At 41.3% G+C, this 25,860-nt stretch overlaps 1 protein-coding gene across 1 annotated transcript in view; it reads right to left on the bottom strand.

The window, feature by feature from the left end:
• Positions 1–25,860, bottom strand: part of IL13RA1 (interleukin 13 receptor subunit alpha 1) — a 75,949-nt gene that overhangs the window by 28,787 nt on the left and 21,302 nt on the right. Inside the window, exons 5-10 of the mRNA XM_068962014.1 lie at positions 21,317–21,504; positions 18,039–18,190; positions 12,199–12,246; positions 11,791–11,923; positions 8,098–8,194; positions 4,495–4,579 (exon numbers count right to left, since the gene is read on the bottom strand). Coding sequence (XP_068818115.1) covers positions 4,495–4,579; positions 8,098–8,194; positions 11,791–11,923; positions 12,199–12,246; positions 18,039–18,190; positions 21,317–21,504 — 703 coding nt within the window. The remainder of the gene's footprint in view (positions 1–4,494; positions 4,580–8,097; positions 8,195–11,790; positions 11,924–12,198; positions 12,247–18,038; positions 18,191–21,316; positions 21,505–25,860) is intronic.

Raw genomic sequence — 25,860 nt, 5'->3', positions numbered from 1 at the left:
CACCCAAGTGTTCACTGAAGCACTGTTTACAGTAGCCAAGACATGGAAGCAACCTAAATGTCCATTGACAAGGGAATGGATAAAAAAGATGTGGTATATTTATACAACAGAGTACTGCTGCTGCTGCTAAGTCGCTTCAGTCGTGTCTGACTCTGTGCAACCCCAGAGACAGCAGCCCACCAGGCTCCCCCATCCCTGGGATTCTCCAGGCAAGAACACTGGACTGGGTTGCCATTGCTTTCTCCAATGCATGAAAGTGAAAAGTGAAAGTGAAGTTGCTCAGTCGTGTCTGACTCCTAGCGATCCCATGAACTGCAGCCCACCAGGCCCCTCTGTCCATGGGATTTTCCAGGCAAGAGTACTGGAGTGGGTTGCCATTGCCTTCTCTGCAATGGAATACTACTTGGCCATTAAAAAGAATGCCATTTGCAACTTAGACAGACCTAGAGATTGTCTGAGAGTAAGTCAGACAAATATTGTATGATATTGCTTATATGCAGAATCTAAAAAAAATGATACATATAAGCTTATTTATAGAACAGAAATAGACCACAAACTTACAGAATAGATTTATGGCTACCAGGGGCAGGGAGGGTGGGGGAGAGGGATAGATTGGGGAGTTTGGGATTGACATGTACACACTGCTATTGATATATTTAAAATGGATAACCAACAAGGACCTACCATATAGCACAGGTAATTCTGCTCAATATTACCTAACAACCTAAATGGGAAAAGAATTTGAAAAAGAACAGATACATGCATATGTATAACTGAATCACTGTGCTGTACACCTGAAACTAACACAACATTGTAATCAACTCTACTCCAATTTTAACTATTAGGTTGGCCAAAAAGTTCATTAGGGTTTTCCATCCCATCTTACAGAAAAACCTGAACAAACTTTTTGGCCAGGTCAATCAGTCAGTTCAGTCACTCAGTCGTGTCTGACTCTTTGTGACCTCATGGACTGCAGCATGCCAGGTTTCCCTGTCCATCGCCAACTCCCAGAGCTTGCTCAAACTCATGTCCATCGAGTCAGTGATGCCATCCAACCATCTCATCCTCTGTCATCCCCTTCTCCTGCCTTCAATCTTTCCCAGCATCAGCATCATTGGCCATGCCAATGAAAAGTTAAAAAAAACAAAGAATGATATTCCTACTACCTTTTCATAGAGACCAATCAAAATGTGCCTCCAAATCTATTTCTGGGAACTCCTCTATCCCAACCCAGTATTTCTACCATGCAGAACTCTAAGGAGACTGTGAGGCTCTTGAGGACAAACATCCTGTCTTACAAAAGGCCCTGCAGCATGGTGGAAAGAGAGAACTCTAGAATCAGACACTTCTTGGTCAAATCCCACCTTATTATTTCCTTGCTGTGTGACTACAGTAAAGTTATCTAACCTCACTGAGGGTCCAATTCCTCATCTGCAAAATGCTACTGAGAGCACTGACACCACAGGGTGGGTGTGAAGATGGAGCACTGAACACACTGTGTACACATGGGAGACTGCCAGTCACTGGATACAGGTGTTGTTAGAATACTTGCACAATTCTTAGCCTCCAGCATCTATCACAGTAGCTGGCAAAATGAAGATACAGGGGTAATCCTAAGGAAAATATCGGTAACAGTGATTTTCAAAGTGTGGTCGGTGAATGATCTTGCCAGGAGAGGCATCATTTTTGGATTCCTGTTAAGTATGCAGATTCCTGGGAACCATCCCAGACCCAGTGAGTTCGAACTTCTTGAGACAGGGCCCAGGATTCTATATTCTTACAAGCATTCCAGTCAACTGTGACTCAAAGGTGAAGAACCACTGGTTGCCACAGCCACCTCGGTCACAATATATGAGCCCTTCATCAGGCACCTGATTTCTGGATCTCCCTGCCTGGTGGTGCCCTATATAGCAGAGTTACCCACTGTCTATGACCCTGATTTGGTGAAAAAGATCTAGATGACTTCTCCTCTGACAGCATGTGAGCCTCTGTGCCTTCCTTCCCTAGCCACGTAGCATCACTGCCACTGTGAACCACCCGTTATTACAAGAACTGTTTGGGCATTAAAGAGAAACAGAAAGTATTATCAATAGTAATACTAAGCACTAACATGTGTTGTGGTTGTTTAGTTGTTAACTAAAAAGTTAATAAAAGAGTCATGTCTGACTCTTGCTGACCCCATGAACTGTAGCCTACCAGGCTCCTCTGTCCATGGGATTTTCCTGGCAAGAATTTTGGAGAGGGTGCCATGCCCTCCTCTAGGGGATCTTCCTGACCCAGGGATCGAAGCCAGGTCTCCTGCATTGCAGGCAGATTCTTTTACCACTGAGCCACCTGGGAAGCCCCAAGCACTAATATTTACTAAGCACCTATAAAGTAACTGCCAGGCACACTAAGGAGTTTCTATGTATTAATTTAATCCACATAACAACATTATGCATGATAAATTGCTTCAGTCATGTCCAATTCTTTGAAACTCCATGGACTGTAACCTGACAGGCTCCTCTGTCCATGGACTTCTCCATGCAAGAATACTGGAGTGGATAGCCATGCCCTCCTCCAGGGGATTTTTTCTACCCAGGGATGGAACCCACATCTCTTATGTCTCCTGCACTGGCAGGCAGGTTCTTTACTGCTAGTGCCACCTCTTATTACCTTCACTTTACAAGTGAGAAAACTGAGACACAGGGAAGTTAAGGAAATTACCTAAGGTCAAATAGATAGTGCATGACACAGCAGAGATCCGAATCCAGACAATCTGACTCCAGAGCACAGGCTATTATCTACTGTGCTCTACTATTTCCCTGAATTAAGTGTCTTATGCCTGAAATGATTACTTTAAGATACATACAATAATATTGATATTTATTTTATTTAGTGTCTTTATTATCTTATTTGGGTGAATGTATTCATCAGAGAAACCACAAACTCTTTTGTTCCCACAAGGTCTTAGCTCTCCCAGCCATAAATTCCAGCAGGAATATCTGCAGCCACCTAACTAACAGTTTGGGGGTGAGAGGTTGCTCTAGTTTCATGTCTTCTGAGGTCAGCTTTCCAGGCAATAGCATGAATAAAATCTATTTCAACTGTTTGCATGCATGTGTACTCAGTAGCTCAGTCATGTGTGACTCTTTGCAACCCCAAGGACTATAGCTCACCAGGCTCCTCTGTCCATGGGATTCTCCAGGCAAGAATAATGGAGCGGGGTGCCATTTCCTCCTCCAGGGGATTGTCCTGACCTAGGGATCAAACTTGCATCTCCTGTGTCTCCTTCATTGCAGGGAGATTCTTTATCATGGAGCCATGAGGGAGGCCCTTTGACTGTTTATCTTATGTTTATATTTCCCCAAATCAAATTTGAAAGATTATCCAAGAGTCAGAAGACCTACCTATCAGTTTAGTTTCATATAGGAGGCTCTTCCCCCTGCATGTTTAGATCAAATACATTTTCTTTCCCAGAGAAAGAATGAAGCCCAGCAATACAAGCTGGGTGAAGTATTCCGGGGATTTCTTAAATGTTATGTTTGGCCTGAGATACAACATTTTAAATCAGCTCTTTAATCTTTTAGACAAAATGTACTTTAAAATAACCAATTTTGAAATGAAATTCTGACCCATGCTACAACATGGATGAACCTTGAAAACGTTATGCTAAGTGAAATAAGTCAGACACAAAAGGCCAAATATTGTAGGATTCCATTTATATGAGGTACCTAGACTGCTGCTGCTGCTAAGTCGCTTCAGTCATGTCCGACTCTGTGTGACCCCATAGACGGCAGTCCACCAGGCTCCCCCGTCCCTGGGATTCTCCAGGCAAGAACACTGGAGTGGGTTGCCATTTCCTTCTCCAATGCATGAAAGTGAAAAGTGAAAGGGAAGTCGCTCAGTCGTGTCTGACTCTTTGCGACCCCATGGACCGCAGCCTACCAGGCTCCTCTGTCCATGGGATTTTCCAGGCAAGAGTACTGGAGTGGGGTGCCATCGCCTTCTCCAGGTACCTAGACTAGGCAACTTCATAGAGACAGAAAGCAGAATAGAGGTTACCAGGTGTTGAGGGGAATGGAGAATTATTGTTTAATGGGTACAGTTTCTGTTTAGGATGATGATAACATTTTGGAAATAGTGAGGATGGTTGAGGATGGTCCAACAACATTGTAAATGTACTTAATGTCATTGACCTGTATATTTAAAACTGGTTAAAATGGTAAATTTTATGTTATGTATATTTTACCAAAAATTTTTTTTTAATCCTATGAAGTGAAGTGAAGTCGCTCAGTCGTGTCCGACTCTTTGCGACCCCATGGGCTGTAGACTACCAGGCTCCTCTGTCCATGGGATTTTCCAGGCAACAGTCCCGGAGTGGATCGCCATTTCCTTCTCCAGGGGATCTTCCCAACCCAGGATCGAACCTGGATCTCCCGCATTGTAGACAGACGCTTTACTATAGTCTCCCCTCAAAAAATCAATTTCATACCCCACAGAGTCAGTACTTACCAGGGTATCATCATTCTGGTCTCCAAACATTTCTTTAAAAATCTTGCCAGGATCAGGAATTGGAGGGAATATAATGATCTTGAGCCTTTAAGAAAAAAGGGACATTTCTGATCAAATCTTCCAGTCCATAGAAATGTTCCTCTTAAATACAGCCATATTAAAAGAGAGCTTAGACAAAAGACATGGTACACAAGTCATCTTTAGTGATAATGCAATTGTGAAGAAATTTCTAAACCAGGCTGAGAAATCAATATCTCAAGAGTATCAAGTGTGGGTAAAGCAAAGGACCCATCAGTAGCAGACCACTTATAATCTATCATTTAAATTTTTTTTCCAGCTTTATTGAGGTATACTTGACAAACAAAAATTGTATAAATCTGAGGTGTACAAAGTGAGTTTTATGTAGGTGTACATTATGAAAAGATCATCACAATCAAGGTAATTAACATATCCATCACCTCACATAGTTATAATTGTGTGTGGGGGCCTGTGTGTGTTATACCCTACCATTTAAGTAATAATGGTGTTTTACTTATCACAAATCACATGGGAGTCTGCTGTTTATAATTTTTTTTAAAAAATTCTGAGAACAGGGGACATTCCTCTTTTTCTTTTCTTTTTCTAATTTGTCTTCTATTTTCAATTTTTCAATTTTTCTAATTGAAGTATAGTTGATTTACAATGTTGTGTTAATTAGTTCTGTATAGCAAAGTGACTTAGTTATACATATAAACGTATATTCTTTTCCACTATGGTTTACCACAGGATATTGAATATAGTTCCCTATGCTATACAGTAGGACCTTATTATTTGTCCATTCTATACATAATTGTTTGCATCTGCTAATTCCAAATTCCCAATCCATCCCTCTCCCACACCCCTCCCCCTTGCAACCATCAGTCTATTCTCTATATCTGTGATTCTGTTTCTGTTATACAAATACGTTCATTTGTGTCACAGTTTAGAGTCCACATATAAGTGATATCATATGACATTTGTCTTTCTCTTTCTGACTTACTTAGTATGATAATCTCCCACTGCATCACTGTTGCTGCAAATGGCATTACTTCATTGTTTAATAGCTGAGTAATATTCCACTGTATAAATATACTACATCTTCTTTATCCACTTCTCTGTCAATGGACATTCAGGTTGTCTCCATGTCTTGGCTACTGTAAACAGTGCTGTTATGAACATAGCAGTGCATGTATCTTTTTGAATTACCGTTTTGTCTGAATTCTGTTTTTGCATCCCAAAAGTTCATTCAGGTTTCTCTGTAAGATAGTGTGGAAAAACCCGAACGACCTTTTTGGCCAATCCAACAGTACTCTCTGGTGGACCTACCTCATCTCCTAGGTCTATAAATATTGATGTGTCCTAGGGTTCAGTGTTTTGTCCTCTTTATGTCCCTCACTTTATGGGCACTCTCTTCCAGTCTTAGAGCTTTAAATCTATTTATATGCTGAGGACTCCCAAATTTCTAATTCTGGCCCAAACCTCTTTAAATTCCAGATTCATGTATACAGGTATGTATTCAGCATCTCTACCTGAATATTTAATAGGCATCTCAAACTTATCATGTTCAAAACTGAAGTCCTCACCTTTTCCCTAAAGCCAGATCTCCTGCCAATCTTCCCCATCTCAGTAAAAGGCTGCAATATTCACTCAGTTGCTGAAGCCAAAAATCTAAGAGTTATCCCTTGAATCCTCAATTACTCGTACAACCTCCAAAAACTAGCAGCCATCAGCAAGTGCTATTATTAATTTCATCCTCAAAATACATCCTACATGAGAATATTTCTTACTACCTTCACTGCAAACCTCCTGGCCTACACTATTCTCATCTTTCCACCCAAACACTACAATGTTTCTTAACTGGTCTACCTGCTTTTACTCTTGTCCAAGTCAAGTCTTCACTCAACAATACAATGATGCTTTATGACGGTCAATCCAATCACATTCCTCTCCTGCTTAAAATTCTCTAATATTTTCCCATCATGCTTAGGATAACATCTCAATTCCATGCCACAGCCTACATGATCTGGTTTCGCCAGCCTCTCCTGCCTCATATCCTCTTGTTCTTTCCCCTTGTATGCTCTCCTCTAACAAGACACACTAAGCTCATTCCAGCCTTAGAACCTTTGCACTTGCTGTTCTTTTGGCCTAGAATGTTCTTTCTTTGAATATCTAACTGGCTTACTCCTTTAAGTCTATCTTCAAATGTCACTTTCTCAGAGAGGCCTTCCCTGGCATTCCATGTAAGATTAGCCTCATATCACTTCCTAGCCTTTCTCCCCAGCCCAACTCCATAACTTTACTACTCACTATGTGAACCCATAGGTAGGGATTTTGTCCTGTTCAGCACCACAACTCTAGCAATTAGAACAGTGCCTGTCACATAATGCCGACAAAGGTCCATCTAGTCAAAGTTATGGTATTTCCAGTAGTTGTGTGAGAGTTGGACTGTAAAGAAAGCTGAGCACCGAAGAATTGATGCTTTTGAACTGTGCTGCTGGAGAAGACTCTTGAGTCCCTTGAACTGCAAGGAGATCCAACCAGTCAATCCTAAAGGAAATCAGTCCTGAATATTCATTGGAAGGACCGATGCTGAACCTGAAACTCTAATAATTTGGCCACCTGATGTGAAGAACTGACTCATTGGAAAAGACCCTGATGCTGGGAAATATTGAAGGCAGGAGAAGGGGATGACAGAGGATGAGATGGTTGGATGGCATCACCAACTCAATGGACATGAGTTTGAGCAAGCTCTGGGAGTTGGTGATGGATAGGGAAGCCTGGCATGCTGCAGTCCATGGGGTTGCAAAGAGTCAGACAAGACTGAGTGACTGAACTGATCTGAGCTGGCACATAAATAGGCAATCAACACATGCATGTTTAAAGAATACTGAAATAATGATAAAATACTGATTCTAGAACTAGCTTAGTAAACTTATTCCAACTTTAGGTATTTTCCTGAAAGAGCAAATAATAGCACCAGACTAGTCCCTATGATGAAATCAAGAAAGTAAAAAATTCTCCAAGAATGAGTATCATGTCTTAGAACTTGAAGTACTTTATCCTATAGCAGCATTAAGTAGCAACTCATTTTTCTTCCCAATCCAGGGATCAAACTCACATCTCCCGCACTGGCAGGTGGATTCTTTACTGCTGAGCCACTAGGGAAGTTCTACAGATAGATAATATTATTTCCCATTTATACAGATGAGAAATATAAGGCTGAGAAAGGTTTAATGGCTTGTCCAGAGGGTTTAATAACTCATTTAATTGGTAATGATCTCCACTTCTAAAACTTATGAGCTAGCAACTAACGGTTGACAAATTAGGTGTTTTAGGGAGCTGAGTGAATGTAAGTCTTATCAACATTCTAAAAATGTACAAACAGAGCACTGCCTGAGCAGCACCTTGGAAGACTAACACTTTCCTCACTAGAAAATGGGCACAGTAATACTTGCCACGCCATCCTACCAAAAGCCAGGTATAGCCAAAATGCTGCCAACACACTGGGCAGACATCAAACACACCCACAAAGAATAGCAGCCAGGCTAGCAGAAAGTGTCAGGCCTGCCTGATCAGCTGCCTTACCTTTTCAGATACAGCAGAAGGACAATGACTGCGGCTGCAACGATGACCGGAATGATGAGTAATGTGGTTATGTAAAATGTCGGATTGGCCTTCTGACCTGGAAAATGGAAAGCAAACAGAAAGACATGAGAAATAAAACCCTTTGAGAAATAAACTAAGCAATCTTGTTATATTAGACTAACAAGATTACAGCTATTTCTGCCCTCTACACCAACAAATTCCCCTAAATTCTTCAATTATCTTATCTATTGTTATGTTACTAGTGCAGGGGGAGGGGAGTCCTGCTCTGGTGCCTAAAATCCCATGGATGAATAAGCACCTTAGGGATTATCTGAAACCAGGATATCTTAATTGGTTTTAGACATTATTTTTTTTTCTCCTTTATTTTATTTTTTATTATTTATTTTTTTTAATTTTTATTTTAAGAAGTTATATTTTTAAAATATGTCATCTCATTAACACCAACTACCTTGTTTTATTGGTTACTTAGCATTATTGTTGTCCTTGTTTTAGTTGCTAAGTCATATCCAACTCTTCTGCGACCCCATGGACTGCAGCCCACCAGGCTCCTCTGTCCCAAGGAATTCTCCAGGCAAGAATACTGGACTGGGTTGCCATTTCTTCCTCCAGGGGATCTTCCCAATCCAGGGATCAAACTCACATCTCCTGCACTGGCAGGTGGATTCTTTGCTGCTGAGCCACTAGGGAAGTTCTAGAGATAGATAATATTATTTCCCATTTATACAGATGAGAAATATAAGGCTGAGAAAGGTTTAATGGCTTGTCCAGAGGGTTTAATAAGCAATGGAGTCAAGCCTAAAACCCAGCACTGTCCAATTCCAAATCCTTTCATTAACTGCCTTGCTAAACCTAACACTTAGAATGGCATATGTCTATTTACATGCTTATCTTTTCCATGAGGGCATGAACATCTGGAAAGCATCATCAGGGCCTAGCATTGTGTTAGGCAGCCTCTAAGATGACTCTAAATGATCCTTGCCTCCTGATATTCACACCCTTGTGTAATTCTCTCCCCTTTAGGGTGGGCTAGACTAAATGTGTCAGAGAAGGCAATGGCACCCCACTCCAGTACTCTTGCCTGGAAAATCCCATGGACGGAGGAGCCTCATAGGCTGCAGTCCATGGGGTCGCTAAGAGTCGAACATGACTGAGCGACTCACTTTCACTTTTCACTTTCATGCATTGGAAAAGGAAATGGCAACCCACTCCAGTGTTCTTGCCTGGAGAATCCCAGGGACGGGGGAGCCTGGTGGGCTGCCGTCTATGGGGTCGCACAGAGTCAGACACGACTGAAGCAACTTAGCAGCAGCAGCAGCAGACTAAATATGTGAACCACAACAGTGACGGAATGTCCCTTCTGAGATGAGGTTATAAAGGGCTGCGGTTCTCATATTGGGTGTTCTCTCATATGCTCTTTCTTGCTTGGACCACTCACTTGGGGTAGGCAGCTGCCATGTCATAAGGTAGCCCTGTGGGGAGGTTCAAGTGGCAAGGGACTGAGAGAGCCCTCCGTATTAGTTTCCTAGAGCTGCTGTAAAGAAGCACCATACGCTGGTGACTCAAAACAATACAAATATATTCTCTCATAGCTCTGGTGGCCAGAAGGCCAAAACCCTAGTTTCCGCTGGCTCTCAAGAAGCTTTGACATTCCTTGGCTTGTAGCTGCATCACTCCAATCTCTGCCTTCATCTGCACATGGCATTCTCTGTTTCTGTGTGTTCTCTCTTCTGTCATTGGATTTAGGACCTGCTCTCAGCCCTTAAGGGCTTCCCTGATGGCTCAGATAGTGAAGAATCTGCTTGCAAGGCAGGAGACCTGGGTTTGATCCCTGGGTCGGGCAGATCCTCTGAAGAAGAGAATGGCAATTCAATCCAGTATTCTTGCCTGGAGAAGTCCATGGACTGAGAAGCCTGGCGGGCTACAGTCCATGGGGTCACAAAGAGTCAGACACAACTGAGCAACTAACACTTTCACTTTTCACTCTTCACTTAGCCCTTATGGCCTCCTCTTAACTTGATTACATCTGTAAAAATTCTATTTCCAAATAAGGTCATATTCATAGGTACAAGGAATTGCAACTTGAACATATCTTTTTGGAGGCACAAAATGAAACCTTCTAAAGCCTCCATCCAGCAGCCAGTGTGAAAATGAGGATTTCCAATGACCATATAAGCGATCTTGAAAGTGGATTCTCCAGCCCCAGTCAAGCCTTCAGATGGAACCACAGTCCCAGTCAACAGCTTGACTGGAACCTTATGAGAGAACTTGAGTCAGAGGTACCTAGCTAAGTTGTGCCCAGATTCCTGAGCCATGGAAATTGTGAGATAGTAAATATCTGTTTTTTAAGACACTAATTTCTTATGCAATAATATAATGTAGCCTGGCATATAGCTTGTTCAATCTCTCAATTAATAGGGCTTGATTACTTCAATAGCCTGTTTCTCTTATTGTTAGGTAGCTGTTAGGAAGTTCTTAAGTTGGTCCTGTTTTGCCCTATAGAGCCACACACACAAAAAAAAGACAGCCTGTTCTCTCTTCTACTTGACACTACCTCAAATATTAGAATTCAGCAAATATGACTCCCTAGGCTTACTCCATTAACTGTGCCTCCCCGAATTTTAACATTCTTCAACATCCTGATTATGCTTTCAGGGGAAAATTCCAGTCTCCTAATGTACCTCTTACAATGTGGTGCCCAGGATGGGATACTGCACACTTCTGATGTGGCCAGGACATTGTGCCACATGCTGCAGCATTCCCTTATTCTGGATGCTGTACTATCACTGATGCCTATGATTATACATGCCTTTGGGAGACATTTAAGGGTCTGATGTTGAGTCACTTTGAGTTTACCATCTAATAAAACCCTAGCCCCCACCCCACAATACATGTATCCATAAGGCACATGTCTTTCCAATCCTATACTTGATTCTAGCAATTAATAAGTGAAACTGTTTTTTTTTTCAAACCTGAACTTGTGAAAGTCACTCACTCATGTCCAATTCTTTGCAACCCCAAGGACTATACAGTCCATGGAATTCTGTAGGCCAGAATACTGGAGTGGGTAGCCTTTCCTTTTTCCAGGGGATCTTCCCAACCCAGGGATCGAACCCAGGTGTCCCACATTGCAGGCAGATTCTTTACCAGCTGAGCCACAAGGGAAGCGCAAGAATACTGGAGTGGGTAACCTATCCCTTTTCCAGTGGATCTTCCCAACCCAGGAATCAAATTAGGGTCTCCTGCATTGTAGGTGGATTCTTTACCAACTGAGCTATCAGGGAATCCCAGATACAGGTTTATTTCAATAAAATGTCATCAAGGTCATTGTCATACTCTTGATTCTGTTACAAGCACATAGGATAGTCCTCTAGCACTGCACAATCTGCAGATTTAATCATGCCTGCCTTCTATAGTTTTGTTCAGGTTGTTTGCAAAGATGGAAACAGGACAGAAGAGAGAATAACATCATTTGGATGGCAAATTTTCAAAGAGCTGCGTAATGTAAATTAACTGAGTGATTTGATAATAATTAAACAAAAAGTACATCTCAATTGTGAGTGTTCTCTGGCTGATGTCAAAAATGAAGAACAGTCCTTTCCCATAATGTTTTCTGCCTCAATTTAGTTTCCATGCATCAATGGTTTAAATTGTAATGAAATCCCATTCTCTTACCTATACTCATCGCTTGACTCCAATTGCTCCAGAGTTTGTCATCCTCATAGCATAACTTATTGGTTTTGACTCTTATTCTGACTGTGTTCAAAGTATCAGGAAGAACACCAGGAACCATGAAACAAATTGTACCCTTAGATACAAGATAAAAACACAAGGAATATTACTAGTTTATTCTCTTTCTCTGCTTCTGAATCCTAAATATAATTATCTGCCAAGTTCTATATATGACAAAGACTTTGTATTGCAATGTAAATTATCTGACTTTAACTCCCAAAAAAGAAAATTGGCAATAATCCACAGAACAAAGTAGTTTGTTTTCCTCAAAGCAGTTCAAATTTAGGATATGCCTCATCACCAATTACCATATGAGTTTAAGTCCAAATAGCTCAAGTTGAATTTACTGACCTCTAGGTTTCCTTCAAATTCTGTATTCTGACATTTGGCCTCTTCAACCTCAAAAATAAAAAAAAATACATAAATTCAAAAGAAATTAAAGACCACATTTTATATCATTTAACCATTTTAACAAGTTTTCTTTTATACCATTAACAGAAGACCAGGTATAGTGGGAAAAAGGGAGGCTTTTTAAAAAATAAATGGTGCTAGGATTGTCATACTCAGTGAAGTAAGTCAGACAGAGGAAGGAAATATCATAGGATACCCCTTTAGTGTGGAATCCGAAAAGAAATGAGGGGATATACGTACACTTATAGCCGATTCACTTTTTGTATGGCAGAAACCAACACAACATTGTAAAGTAATAATACCTCAATCAAAAATAAAATTAAAAAAAGAAATGATACAAATGAATTTATTTATGAAACAGAAACAGACTCACAGACTTAGAGGATGAACTTATGGTTAGCAGGGGGAAGGGTTGGGGGAAGGGATAGTTAGGAAGTTTGGGATGTATGAGTATACAGTGTTATATTTAAGAAGGATAACCAACAAGGACCTACTGCACAGCACAGGGAACTGTGCTTAATGTTATGTGGCAGCCTGGATGGGAGGGGAGTTTGGCTGAGTCACTCTGCTGTGCACCTAAAACTATCACAACATTGTTAATCGGCTATATCCCAATACAGGGCTTCTCAGGTGGCACTAGTGGGATTAGAAGTCCAGATAATAATTGCTCTTTGGGAAAGTACTGACCAAAAGAGGTCACGATTGAGCTTATGGGGAGCTGGTTTTCTAAGTGACAAATCATTTGTGAAGAATCACTGAGCTGTCCATAATGACTTCTGCAATTTTTCTATAGTATACTACATAGCAATACATAGTTAAAAAATATTATGCTCCCTTGTTGAGAATATGTGCTCAGACACTCAGTCATGTCTGACTCTTTGCGACCCCATGGGCTGTAGCCAACCAGGCTACTCTGTCCATGGGATTCTCCAGAAAAGAATACTGGAGTGTGTTGTCATTTCTTTCTCCAGGGGATCTTCCTGACCCAGGGATCGAAACTGTGTCTCCTGCATTGGGAGGCAGATTCTTTACCACTAGCACTACCTGGGAAGCCCAATAATATATCAAAAAGTGACTGAGTTAGGACTTGCCTGGTGGTTCAGTGGTAAAGAATCCGCCTGTCATGCAGGAGACACAGGTTCGATCCCTGGTGCAAGAAGATCCCACATGCTAGGGTGCAACTAAGCCCGTGAGCCACAACTATTGGGCCTGTGCTCTAGAGCCCGGGGACTGCAACTACTGAGCCTATGCGCCACAGCTATTGAAGCCCGTGTGCCCTAAAGCCCATGCTCTGCAACAAGAGAAGCCACAGTAATGAGAAGCCTGCACACCACAAGAAAGAGTAGCCTCTGTTTGCTGCAACTAGAGGAAAGCCCATGCAGCAACAAAGACCCAGTGCAGCCAAAAATAAAAAGTTAAACAAAATTATTGTTTTTAAGTGACTGAGTTAGAGAAAAGAAAAGAAAATGCAAATTTCTCCTCTACACAATTTAAGTCACTTGCTGTATGATGTAAAGAGAATAACCAGTGCCTAAAATGCAGATATTTCAAAATCAACACATGAAAATCTCTTGCTTCATTTCAATAGTCTACTTTTGGCAACAGGTCCATGAAAAGACATTCAACATCACTAATATACGCTATTATATACTAATATCACTAATATACACTAGTGTATAAAATATACACTAATCATTAGCAAAATATACATCAAAACCACAATCATCTTACACTGTTGATGACAGAATGGCTGTTGTCAAAAAGATAAGAGATAACAAGTGTTGGAGAGGGTGTAGAGAAAAGGAAACCCTCATGCACTGTTGGTGGGACTATAAACCGTTGCAGTCACTTTGGAACAGTATGGAGGTTTCTCAAAAAATTAAAAATAGAACTATCATATGATTCAGCAATCCCAAGGAAATCAATCCTATCATTTGTGACAACATGGAAGAAACGTCAGGGCACTATGCTAAGTGAAATAAGTTAGACAGAAAAAGACAAATACTATATGATCTCACTTGCATGTGCAATTCAAATAAGTCAAATTTAGTGAGGCACAGTGCAGCATGGTAATTGCCAGAGGCTGGGGAGTGGGGAAAATGGAAAGATGTTGGTCAGGGGTACAAATTTTCAGTTATGAATTCTGAGGATTTAATGGGGCTTCTCTGATAGTTCAGTTGGTAAAGAATCTGCCTGCAATGCAGGAGATCCTGGTTCGATTCCTGGGTCAGGAAGATGCCCTGGAGGAGGGATAGGCTACCCACTCCAGTATTCTTTGGCTTTCCTTGTGGCTCAGCTGGTGAAGAATCCACCTGCAATGCAGGAGACCTGGGTTCAATCCCTGGGTTGGGAAGTTCCCCTGGAAAAGGGAAAGGCTACCCACTCCAGTATTCTGACCCGGAGAATTCCATGGACTATACAGTCCATGGGGTCGCAAAGAGTTGGACACGAATGAGCAACATTCACATGATGATTACAGTTAATAATACTGTACTGTATACCTGAAATTTGCTGAGAGATCTTGTTTTCTCACCACAGAAAAAGCTAAGTCTGTAAGGTGATGACTGTGTTAATTTGATTGTGATAATCATCTCACAATGTATATGATTATTATAACCTTGTATACCTTAATATAATATTGTACAACCTAAATACATATAATTTTTACTTGCCAATCACACCTCAGTACAGATGGAAAAAATAGTCAACTTCTATCAGAGATGTTTAAACATGGGACAAAGACCAGAACACATGCTATGATTTGGGGCATTCAATGTCATTCACTGAATGGTTCCTACCAGCATTTGTGAAGAGTGAAAGGCCAACTGAATGATGATGAGCCATCCTGTCAATACTTCATATAAGGTCAGAGAAAAAGCTACTCGGGGGTTACTGTACCCCATTGCTGGCCATATGGAGTCAGAGGCCTGCTGTGTAAAGTGATGGCTCTGGGCTCTTGTTCAAATGTAAATCTCCTTGTGTAGTTTATCAGCTGCTCAGATACTTCCGTGAGAAAAGGGAAACAAGGACACAGATCACCAAGTGGATAGCTGGTGGGAATGGGCATGCCCAAAGACAAGTCACTCCATGCTTTATGATCCTGTCATAAGCGACCCCTGACTCAGAGCCATGGATGGCACCAGCTCATGCTTCAGCCTACTTCCCCCTCTTAACTAGAACACCAGGCCAAATAGCTCCTCAAAAAGTCTTGCAAGAACCAAGAAAGGGTCTAACCAGCTGAGCTCAAAATCAGTGAGCACACAAAAAGCTGATGACAGGATGGAGCAGCTGGTGAACATCTGCTAAGATAGAGAACATTAAACTCAAGTGTATAAACAGAGTTAATTCCAAATTGACTACAGTTCTGGTTTTGATGGATAAATTCCACAGTATATGTGCTCTCTTCAGTTCAGAAGTTGTTTTTTTTTTTAAAGGTAACAATCCAATAAGAATTTATTAAGTGACAACTGTATACATGATCTTATACCCAGTGTTCTTGGTTAAAATGTAATACATGGAGACCAACCTCTGAAGTCATACTTACTAGCTGTGTGGCCTGTAGCAAGTTACTTAACCTCTTTGAGCCTTAGTTTCTCACTAAAACATAGGTTAAAAAGGAACCAATTTCATGGATTGCTATGAGCAACTCTATAAGAAGTACATAGAAGACTGTATTTGTAATACATCATGAGCAGTAAATGATGGCTATTACTAGCAAGAGGAAGTATTGAGGTGGTCCCCAGGGGGTTAAGAATTAAAGCTTTGGAGTTAGACTTTTGCTGAAATCTTAGATTCTAACCCTTACTAGGAATAACCTTTGAGATTGAAGTTTTCTCATCTGTAACAGGCCTAGATCCTTGGGGTTATTGTGAGGACTAAATGAGACAACTCAGATAAAGTACTTACTAAAATAGCTGCTGTTGCTGCTGCTGCTGCTGCTGCTAAGTCGCTTCAGTCGTGTCCGACTCTGTGCATCCCCACAGACGGCAGCCCACCAGGCTCCTCCATCCTTGGGATTCTCCAGGCAAGAATACTGGAGTGGATTGCCATTTCCTTCTCCAATTAAAATAGCTAATACACAGCAATTGCTTAATACATATTAGCTGGTTTTAGTAGCCAGAACAGTACAAAGTAAACACCACCTAACTCTTCCCCCTTACAGGAGCTTATATTTTTAGTCAAGATCACGGGTAACTAGCAGGACATCATTTAGTGCCAAGTGAGTAATGCAAGCGGCATGTGTCTCTGGATTTCAGACAGAAGAGAGCAGTCAAGGGTGGAATAGTAACTCACTTAGTTGTAAATTCAAGCCTCACCCCCTCCCCGCTTGGAAGCCCTTTGCTTTTTCCTTTTGTGGCATTATTTGGGGACCCTGGTTTCTGGGATGAAGAATGATTATTCTTGAGCAAACGCTTTCATTTGCAAATGCCCAGAAGAGCTCTGCTCAGCTGTGGACCTGGTCGCTCTCTCCAGAGTTACAGCCTGTCAACAGTGGCTTATTTTAGTAAATAAAATACTTCAGTTTTCGAAATTCCCATGATGAGCTAAAACAAGTGAACCAAGGGACCTTCCCACATGTGAGATGCAGGACTCCTGTAAAAGCCCATGGTTTCTAACCTCTCAAACTCAAATGGACACAGGGCCCAGGCAGGTAACACAAGTGAGTGGCACAGTTCCTGTGGTCCTAAGGCGCCACCTTATGGCAACTATACCCTCAGGTACCACAGTTTTCAATCTGGGCAGAAAATTCAAATGTAATATACAAGCAAACAAAACCCCACTTTGTTTTATGGTCCAAACAAAAATGTTTGAGGCCTGAGTTTGAGATCTCTGTTCTAAAGCATAACAATGCAACTGGGCCCTGAGGTTATGCCACACCCTGTTAGGCCCAGTGCTCCAATGCGTGCGTATATGCTCAGTTGCTCAGTGGGGTCCAGTTCCTTGCGACCCCATGGACTGTAGCCCGCCAGGCTCCTCTGTCCATGGAATTCCCCAGGCAAGATTACTGGAGTGGATTGCCATTTCCTACTACACAGGGACCTCTAATCTGCGTGTTTTATATTAGATTCCAAAGAGCATATATGTACATGATCCAAAAAATACTAACTACTCAGTATTGACGACTCTAGCTGCTACAAACGCCAAAAAAAACTGAACGGCCATACCGGAGTCTCTAAGTAGCTACAGAATCTGATCTCGGCTCTAGGCTCAGACACCTCTTCCTACTATGTTTCGGTCATGCCAGTCTCCTGCCAAGCTCATTCCTGCCTAAGTCTTTGATCATGTTGTCCCCTCTACCTCCAGATCATCAAATGGCTAGCTCCTGCTCATTGTTCTGGTCTCATCTCAAATCTCATCACTGTGGATCCCTACCCTACCTAATATTCCCTCAGGCCTTGCCATCACCCCACTTAAATTTCTGCATAGCATTCATTCTCTAAAATTAGTTTGCTCATTTATGCACTTATTTTCTAGTAGGTAAGCTTCATGGGCAAAATTTTTTTTTTTAATCAGGTGTTACATACACATAAAATAGTGCCTGGTAGTACATGATAGACATGTAATAAAAAAACTCTTTAGCAAATGAATTAATGAATGCCTGAACTCTTGGAGGCAATACTACCATAAACTGTCAAACCTTTGACCACACGCTGCTTCAGAGAAACCATCATCAGGTGACAAATCTATGAGCTACTTTTCATTGATATTTCAACTTATTACACTGTAAGAAATGCAAGAAAAATTTCTAAATAACAACTACTATCTAAAAAAAAACTTACATAGAAAATATCATGTGTCTCAGCGTGGCTGTTATTGACTTCTACTTCATAAGACAAGCATTTGCTTTGAAAATTCTGTGGATTTGTCCACTGCACATATAAGTCACCATTTTGGAAGGAGAGATTTTTAATATGTGGAGGATCAGGTTTCACTGAAAGACAGAAACAGAAGAATACAAATTAATTTCCAGAGTTAATTTTGATGAGATACACATATGGGCTTTCTGAATAGCTCAGCTAGTCAAGAATCCACCTGCAATGCAGGACAGCCCGGTTCGATTTCTGGGTCAGGAAGTTCCCCTGGAGAAGGGATAGGCTACTCACTCCAGTATTTTTAGGCTTCCCTGTGGCGCAGATGGTAAAGAATCCACCTGCAATGTGGGTGACCTAGGTTCAATCTCTGGGTTGGGAAAATCCCCTGGAGGAGGGCATGGCAACCCACTCCAGTATTCTTGCCTGAAGAATATCATGCACAGAGGAGCCTGGCAGGCTACAGACCATGGGGTCACACAGAACTGGACAGGACTGAGTGACTAAACACAGCACAGCACTTATGCATAGAGACAATGAAGGTCATAAAGGTAAATCAAAATAGGTCTGATGCTTTTAATGGCCTTACATGATCAGACATACAGTTCTAGAATTTCTGATTAATCACAATTAATGTAGGAAGCTTATTTTTTTTCTTTTTCTTTCTTTTTTTTTTTTCTTGTTTTTGGCCACACCACACAGTATGCAGGATCTTATTTCCCCGATCAGGGATTGAACCTGGGTCCTTTGCAATGGAAGCTCAGAGTCCTGATCATTGGACCAGAAGGGAAGTCCCCTGTAGGAAGCTTAAACTGACTAGTAAAATAGATCTAAGGAACATCTTTCGGGCTGGCAGATGATGTGGATTCTGACCTGCATCTGGTTAGGGCATGGCTGGGGTATAATCCAGACATCTAGCTACAACAAGGGGGTGGGGTAAAGAAGTGCTTGGGTCCAGATGTGACTCTTCCTAATGGTACTGAGGGGCATCAGGTACAAGGGGTTCCCCCAGCCAGCACTCATTTATGCCAATCAAAGACCACAATGAAAACATCAGCATAGTTTTATCATAGATTACAACAGGGATGAAGGGCTTCTCATGTGGTGCAGTGGTAAAGAACCCACCTGCCAATGCAGGAGATATAGGAGATGTGGGTTCGATCCCTGGGCTGGGAAGACCCCCTGGAGGAGGGCATGGCAACCCACTCAAGTATTCTTGCCTAGAAAATCCCATGGACAGAGGAGCTTGGCAGGCTATAGTCCATAGGGTCACAAAGAGTCAGACACAACTGAGCTACTAAACAACAGGGATGAACTTTGAGGACATGATACTAATGAAATAAGTCCATTACAGAAGGACCAATACTGTATGATTCCACTTATAAGAGGTATCTAAAGGAGTCCAAGTCATAGAAACAGAAAGTAGGAAGGTGGTTACCAGGGGCCGGGGGAGGGGGTAGGGGTAGGGGAGGGAGAATTAGTATTTCATGGGCATGAAGTTTCAGTTTTACAAAATAAGAGAGTTCTAGAGATCTGCACAATACTGTGAATATATTTAACACTACTGAACTGTACAGTTGAAAATGGTTAAGATGGCATATTTAATGTTATATAACCATAATCATAATTTAAAAGAAAGTAAAAAAATAAATTAGCCTGGTCAATTTAGTTTTTCAGGAGTCAACTATGCTTAAGACCAAGCAACAAAAGAGAGCGGACAATTAATAGAAAACAACTTCACAACATCCTCTTCTGGCTAACAAGAATCTCCCACTCATCTCTTATATCACCACTCATCTCTAGGTAGAAGAGCAGCAAAATGAGCTTTAAAAGGTCCATCGAGGACAAGCTTCCAAGCAAGGGGGAGAAGAGAGAAGGGCTTTGCTTCAAATGATCCCATTTTGCAAGTTGCCTCAACCTCACTCCCCTTGCTTACAAACTAAGCTGCCTTGGGTGCACTATTAGAATTGACTTCCACGACTGTCTGAAAGGGCAGTAAATAGTGTTCTGCTCACAGACTTGGGAACCTTTGTCAATTCATGCTTATTTGCTTGTAAATTTTCTGTGTACCACTTTAGCTAGAATCAGAGCTCCCTGTTGTGATACTACAGCAAATAAGTAAATATAATGTGGCTTCCCTGGTGACTCAGGAGATAAAGAATCTGCCTGCAATGCAGGAGATCTGGGTTCGATTCCTGGGTTGGGAAGATCCCCTGGTGGAGGGCATGGCAACCCACTCCAGTATTCTTGCCTGGAGAATCCCCATGGACAGAGGAGCCTGGCGGGCTATGGTCCTTGGGGTTGAAAAGAGTCAGACAAGACTGAGTGACTAAGCACATATGACTCTGCTTTAGAGATATACAAAATGCTTTTACACATGTCACATCATTTGGACCTTACAACAATCCTCTGAGTTCAAGAGGGACTATGTACCCCCTTTTATAGATGAAGAGGAAATTAGAGTGTATATGCCATATCCAAAGTGACCTTAGGCAGGTATTTTGTTTTCAAGTTGAGGGCTCTTTGTAATGGGCTGAAACTCAGCTGCACTGTTTGTTCTCATTGATCCGTGCCTGGGTTACTCAAAATGTTAGACAGTTTGAATATCACTCCTGATCACTCCTGATCACTCCATCTCCAGTTTAAGCTTTTTTTTGTTGTTGTTAAACGAAGAGACAGATTATTCAGGAACTATATTAAATCACATTTATTCTGCAGCATCATCCTCTGGAGTGTAAGTAAAAGAGAATAGATCTTAAGAGTCAGAGAGGGACATCCCTGGTGCTCCAGTGGTTAAGACTCTGTGCTCCCAATGCAGGGGGCCTGGGTTTGATCCCTGGTCAGGGAACTAGATCCCACATGCTGTAACTAAAGATCCTGTCTGCCACAATGAACATCAAAGATTCCAAATGCCTCAACAAAGACCCAATGAAGTCAAATAACTAAACATTTAAAACTGTTAAAAAAGTCAGAGAGCCTGAGTTCCAATCTCAGTTCTACAACTAACTGCTTGCTCTAAGGCTCAGCATATACATAAGTAAACATGGATAAAGCATGTAGCATACGTGCACAATAAATATGAGAATTTGCAAGCTTGCTACTTTAACAAGGAACAAAGAAAAATATACATAAATATAGTCCCTTTTTTCTGGGAAGATCTTCAAACCAAAATCATCATTTTTTTTATCATTCATATTGATGACATAACACTTTCATCCACACTGTCATGGAGTACTTCTAAAACTTACCATGAGAAGTTAAAGGCACTATATTGAAGGATGGTCTGATTTTTCCTGCATTATCCTTAACCATTACTTGGACGCTGTGCTGTTCAAAACTGGAATCCTTCACCTTAGTCAGATTAAAGGAACAAGCAATGTGCTGGCCTTCTCTGTAGATGTTTTCACACTGAAGAATTTTTCCCAGGCTGTTGTGCCTACAAGATAAAATGAGATAACCTTCTGCATTATTTTTTAACTACATATGCAAGAAACAAATACAGATGTCTGTTTGTTTTTAAATGATTAAAGATATCCATGAAAAGCCATATTTGCAATCTGGCAGGGTAGCTTTTTTTTTAAAGCCCTATTTTATAACATGGCTCCATTTCACACTTGAGGAAGAAATGAATGTTCCTTTTTCATGAATATGGTATTTTCAATAGCTAAGGAAACCATAGGAGTCTCGACTCTTTTTCCTCTTCTGTATGGGAAATGGTACGAGGCCAGGATGAGAAATTTTATGCTTCCTGAAAATGCCATATCTGCTCAATTCCAAATTTCCCTAGTCCCTCTGTCTGCTCCTTCCTTGTTCTCTTGGCTTGTTCCTTTCCTTTCTTCTATTCTCACAGAATTCACATCCAGTCTTCAGCCCTCTGTGAATTCCTCTCTATTTCTTACTCCCTCATCCACTCGCCCATTTATCACTTCCACTCCTCAACTAGAATTTCTGCACTGAGGATTCCTAATCCTGACCTACTGCCTTGGAGCCAGTCCCAGATTTCTAACTGCTCTACTTTAGAGTTCCACTCTTGCCTCAAATTCAACAGCCAAGACAGATGCCCCCTCTTCCTGGACAAACTGCCTTTTCTTCTAACCATCCCAATTGCCATCAGCCAGAGCTCATTTCCTCTGGGCTCCTTGATTAGATTAGAGCCTCTGAAATCATCCCTCCCCCCATTTTTATATCCTATCACCAAATTCGGTTACTTCTTTCTTTGCAAACCCTCTGGGATTCTCTATGATATTCCTCTCACCCTATTTCATGCCCTAATCACTTGAGGCTTCATGTCTTCTCCAGATTGACCTCTCTGACGTTATTAGTGTCCTTTAACCACAATCCTCACTTATCAGGGGGCAGACAGAATGAAAACCACAATCACAGAAAACTAACCAAACTGATCACATGGATCACAGCCTTGTCTAACTCAATGAAACTATGAGCCATGCCGTGTAGGGCCACCCAAGACGGACAGATCATGGTGGAGAGTTCTGACAAAATGTGGTCCACTGGCGAAGGGAATGGCAAACCACTTCAGTATTCTTGCCTTGAGAACCCCATGAACAGTATGAAAAGGCAAAAAGATATGATACTGAAAGATGAATTTCCCAGGTCGGTAGATGCCCAATATGGCAAAGAGTGGAGAAATAGCTTCAGAAATAATGAAGACATGGAGCCAAAGCAAAAACAAAGCCCAGCTGTGGATGTGACAGGAGAAGGAAGTAAAGTTCAGTGCTGTAAAGAACAACATTGCATAGGAACCTGGAATGTTAGATCCATGAATCAAGGTAAATTGAAAGCAGTCAAACAACAAGAGTAAACATTGACATACTAGGAATCAGTGAACTAAAATGGACCCAAATAGGCAAATTTAATTCAGATGACCATCATATCTACTATTGTGGGCAAGAATCCTTTAGAAGAAATGGAGTAGCCCTCATAGTCAACAAAAGATTCTGAAAGGCAGTACTTAGATGTAATCCCCAAAAAGCAAAATGATTTCTGTTCATTTCCAAGGCAAACTACTCAATATCACAGTAATCCAAGTCTATACCCCAACCACTAATGACAAAGAAGCTGATGTTGAATGGTTCTATGATGACCTACAAGACCTTCTAGAACTAACACCCAAAAAAGATGTCCTTTTCATCATAGCAGACTGGAATACAAAAGTAGGAAGATAAGAGATACCTGGAGTAACAGGCAAGTTTGGCCTTGGACTACAAAATGAAGCAAGGCAAAGGTTAACAGAGTTTTGTCAACAGAATCCACTGGTCATAGCAAACACTGTCTTCCAACAACACAAGAGACGATTCTGCACATGGACATCACCAGATGGTCCCTACCAAAATCAGACATTATATTCTTTGCAGCCAAAGATGGAGAAGCTCTATACAGTCAGTAAAAACAAGACTGGGAGCTGACTGTGGCTCAGATCATGACTCCTTATTGCAAAATTAAGACTTAAATTGAAGAAAGTAGGGAAAAACCACTAGACCATTCAGGTATGAGCTAAATCAAATCGCTTACAATTATACAGCAGAACTGACAAATAGATTCAAGGGATTAGATCTGATAGACAGAGTGCCGGAAGAACTATGGACAGAGGTTCATGACATTGTACAGGAGGCAGTGATCAAGACCATCCTGAAGAAAATAAAAGGCAAAATGGTTGTCTGAGGAAGCCGTACAAATAGCTGAGAAAAGAAGAGAAGCTAAAGGCAAAGGAGAAGAGGAAAGATATACCCATTTGAATGCAGAGTTCCAAAGAATAGCAAGGAGAGATAAGAAAGCCTTCTTCAGTGATCAATGCAAAGAAATAGAGGAAAACAATAGAATGGGGAAGACTAGAGATCTCTTCAAGAAAATGAGAGATACCAAGGGAACATTTCATGCAAAGATGGTCACAATAAAGGACAAAAATGATATGGACCTAACAGAAGCAGAAGATATTAAGAAGAGGTGGCAAGAATACACAGAAGAACTGTACAAAAATGATCTTCATGACCCAGATAACCACAATGGTGTGATCATTCACCTAGAGCGAGACATCCTAGAATGTGAAGTCAAGTGGGCCTTAGAAAGCATCACTATGAACAGAACTAGTGGAGGTGATGGAATTCCAGCTGAGCTATTTCAAATCCTAAATGATAATGCTGTGAAAGTGCTGCACTCAATATGCCAGCAAATTTGGAAAACACAGCAGTGGTCACAGGACTGTAAAAGGTCCATTTTCATTCCAATCTCCAAAAAAGGCAATGCCCAAGAATGTTCAAACTACTGCACAATTGCACTCATTTCACACGCTAGCAAAGTAATGTTCAAAATTATTCAAGCCAGGCTTCAACAGAACATGAATCAAGAACTTCCAGATGTTCAAGCTGGATTTAGAAAAGGCAGAGGAACCAGAGATCAAATTGCAAACATCCCTTGGATCACTGAAAAAGCAAGAGAAGTCCAGAAAAATCTACTTCTGGAACTATGCCAAAGCCTTTGACTGTGTGGATCAAAACAAACCCTGAAAAATTCTTAAAGAGATGGGAATACCAGACCACCTGACTTGCCTCCTAAGAAATCTGTATGCAGGTCAAGAAGCAATGTTAGAACCAGACATGGAACAATGGACTGGTTCCAAATTGGAAAAGAAACACCTCAAGGCTGTATATTGTCAGCCTGCTTATTTAACTTATATGCAGAGTACATCATGTGAAATGGTGGGCTAGATGAAGCATAAGCTGGAGTCAAGATTGCCGGGAGAAATATCAATAACCTCAGATATGCAAATGACACCATCCTTATGGCAGAAAGTGAAGAGGAACTAAAGAGCCTCTTGATGAAAGTGAAAGAGGAGACTGAAAAAGCTAGCTTAAAACTCAACATTCAAAATACAAAGATCATGCCATCTGGTCCCATCACTTCATGGCAAACAGATGGGGAAACAGTGGAAACAGTGAGAGACTTCTTGGGCTCCAAAATCACTGCAGATGGTGACTGCAGCCATGCAATTAAAATATGCCTGCTCCTTGGAAGAAAAGCTATGACCAACCTATACAGTATATTAAAAAGGAGACACATTACTTTGCCAACAAAGGTCCATCTAGTTAAAGCTATGGTTTTTCCAGTAGTCATGTATGGATGTGAGAGTTGGACCCTAAGGAAAGCTGAGCACCAAAGAATTGAAGCTTTTGAACTGTGGTGTTGGAGAAGACTCTTGAGAGTCCATTGGACTGCAAGGAGATCAAACCAGTTTATCCTAAAGGAAATCAATCATGAATATTCATTGGAAGGACTGATGCTGATGCTGAAGCTGAAGCTCCAATACTTTGGCCACCTGAAGTGAAGAACTGATTCATTGGAAAAGACCCTGATGCTGGGAAAGATTGAAGGCAGGAGGAAAAGAAGATGATAGAGGATGAGATGGTTGGATGGCATCACCAACTTGATGGACATGAGTTTGAGCAAACTCTGGGAGATGGTGAAGGACAGGGAAGCCTGACGTGCTAGATTCCATGGGGTTGCATAGAGCCGGACACAACTGAGTGGCTGAACTGAACTGAACCACTGCCAGATCAATGTTCCATAGCATGAGGTCTTTCTAAGTGTCTTACTCTACTGTGTGACTCTAAATGCTGCTATCTTCTTTCTCATTTCCAAAAACCTCTACATAGACCTTTCCCCAGTGATCATCCAGCACAGTACAGGCAGACAGAATGTGCTCATTACACTTTTTGTCTAGGTTACCAAAGGATTCTCTTTTACAGTAACTAGGAGAATACACAGAGTCAAGCCTTAC

The sequence above is a fragment of the Capricornis sumatraensis genome, chromosome X (assembly GCF_032405125.1).
Source record: "Capricornis sumatraensis isolate serow.1 chromosome X, serow.2, whole genome shotgun sequence".
Taxonomy (NCBI): domain Eukaryota; kingdom Metazoa; phylum Chordata; class Mammalia; order Artiodactyla; family Bovidae; genus Capricornis; species Capricornis sumatraensis.
The sequence above is the reverse complement of the archived record's forward strand: the minus strand, read 5'-3'. Positions and strand labels throughout refer to the sequence as shown.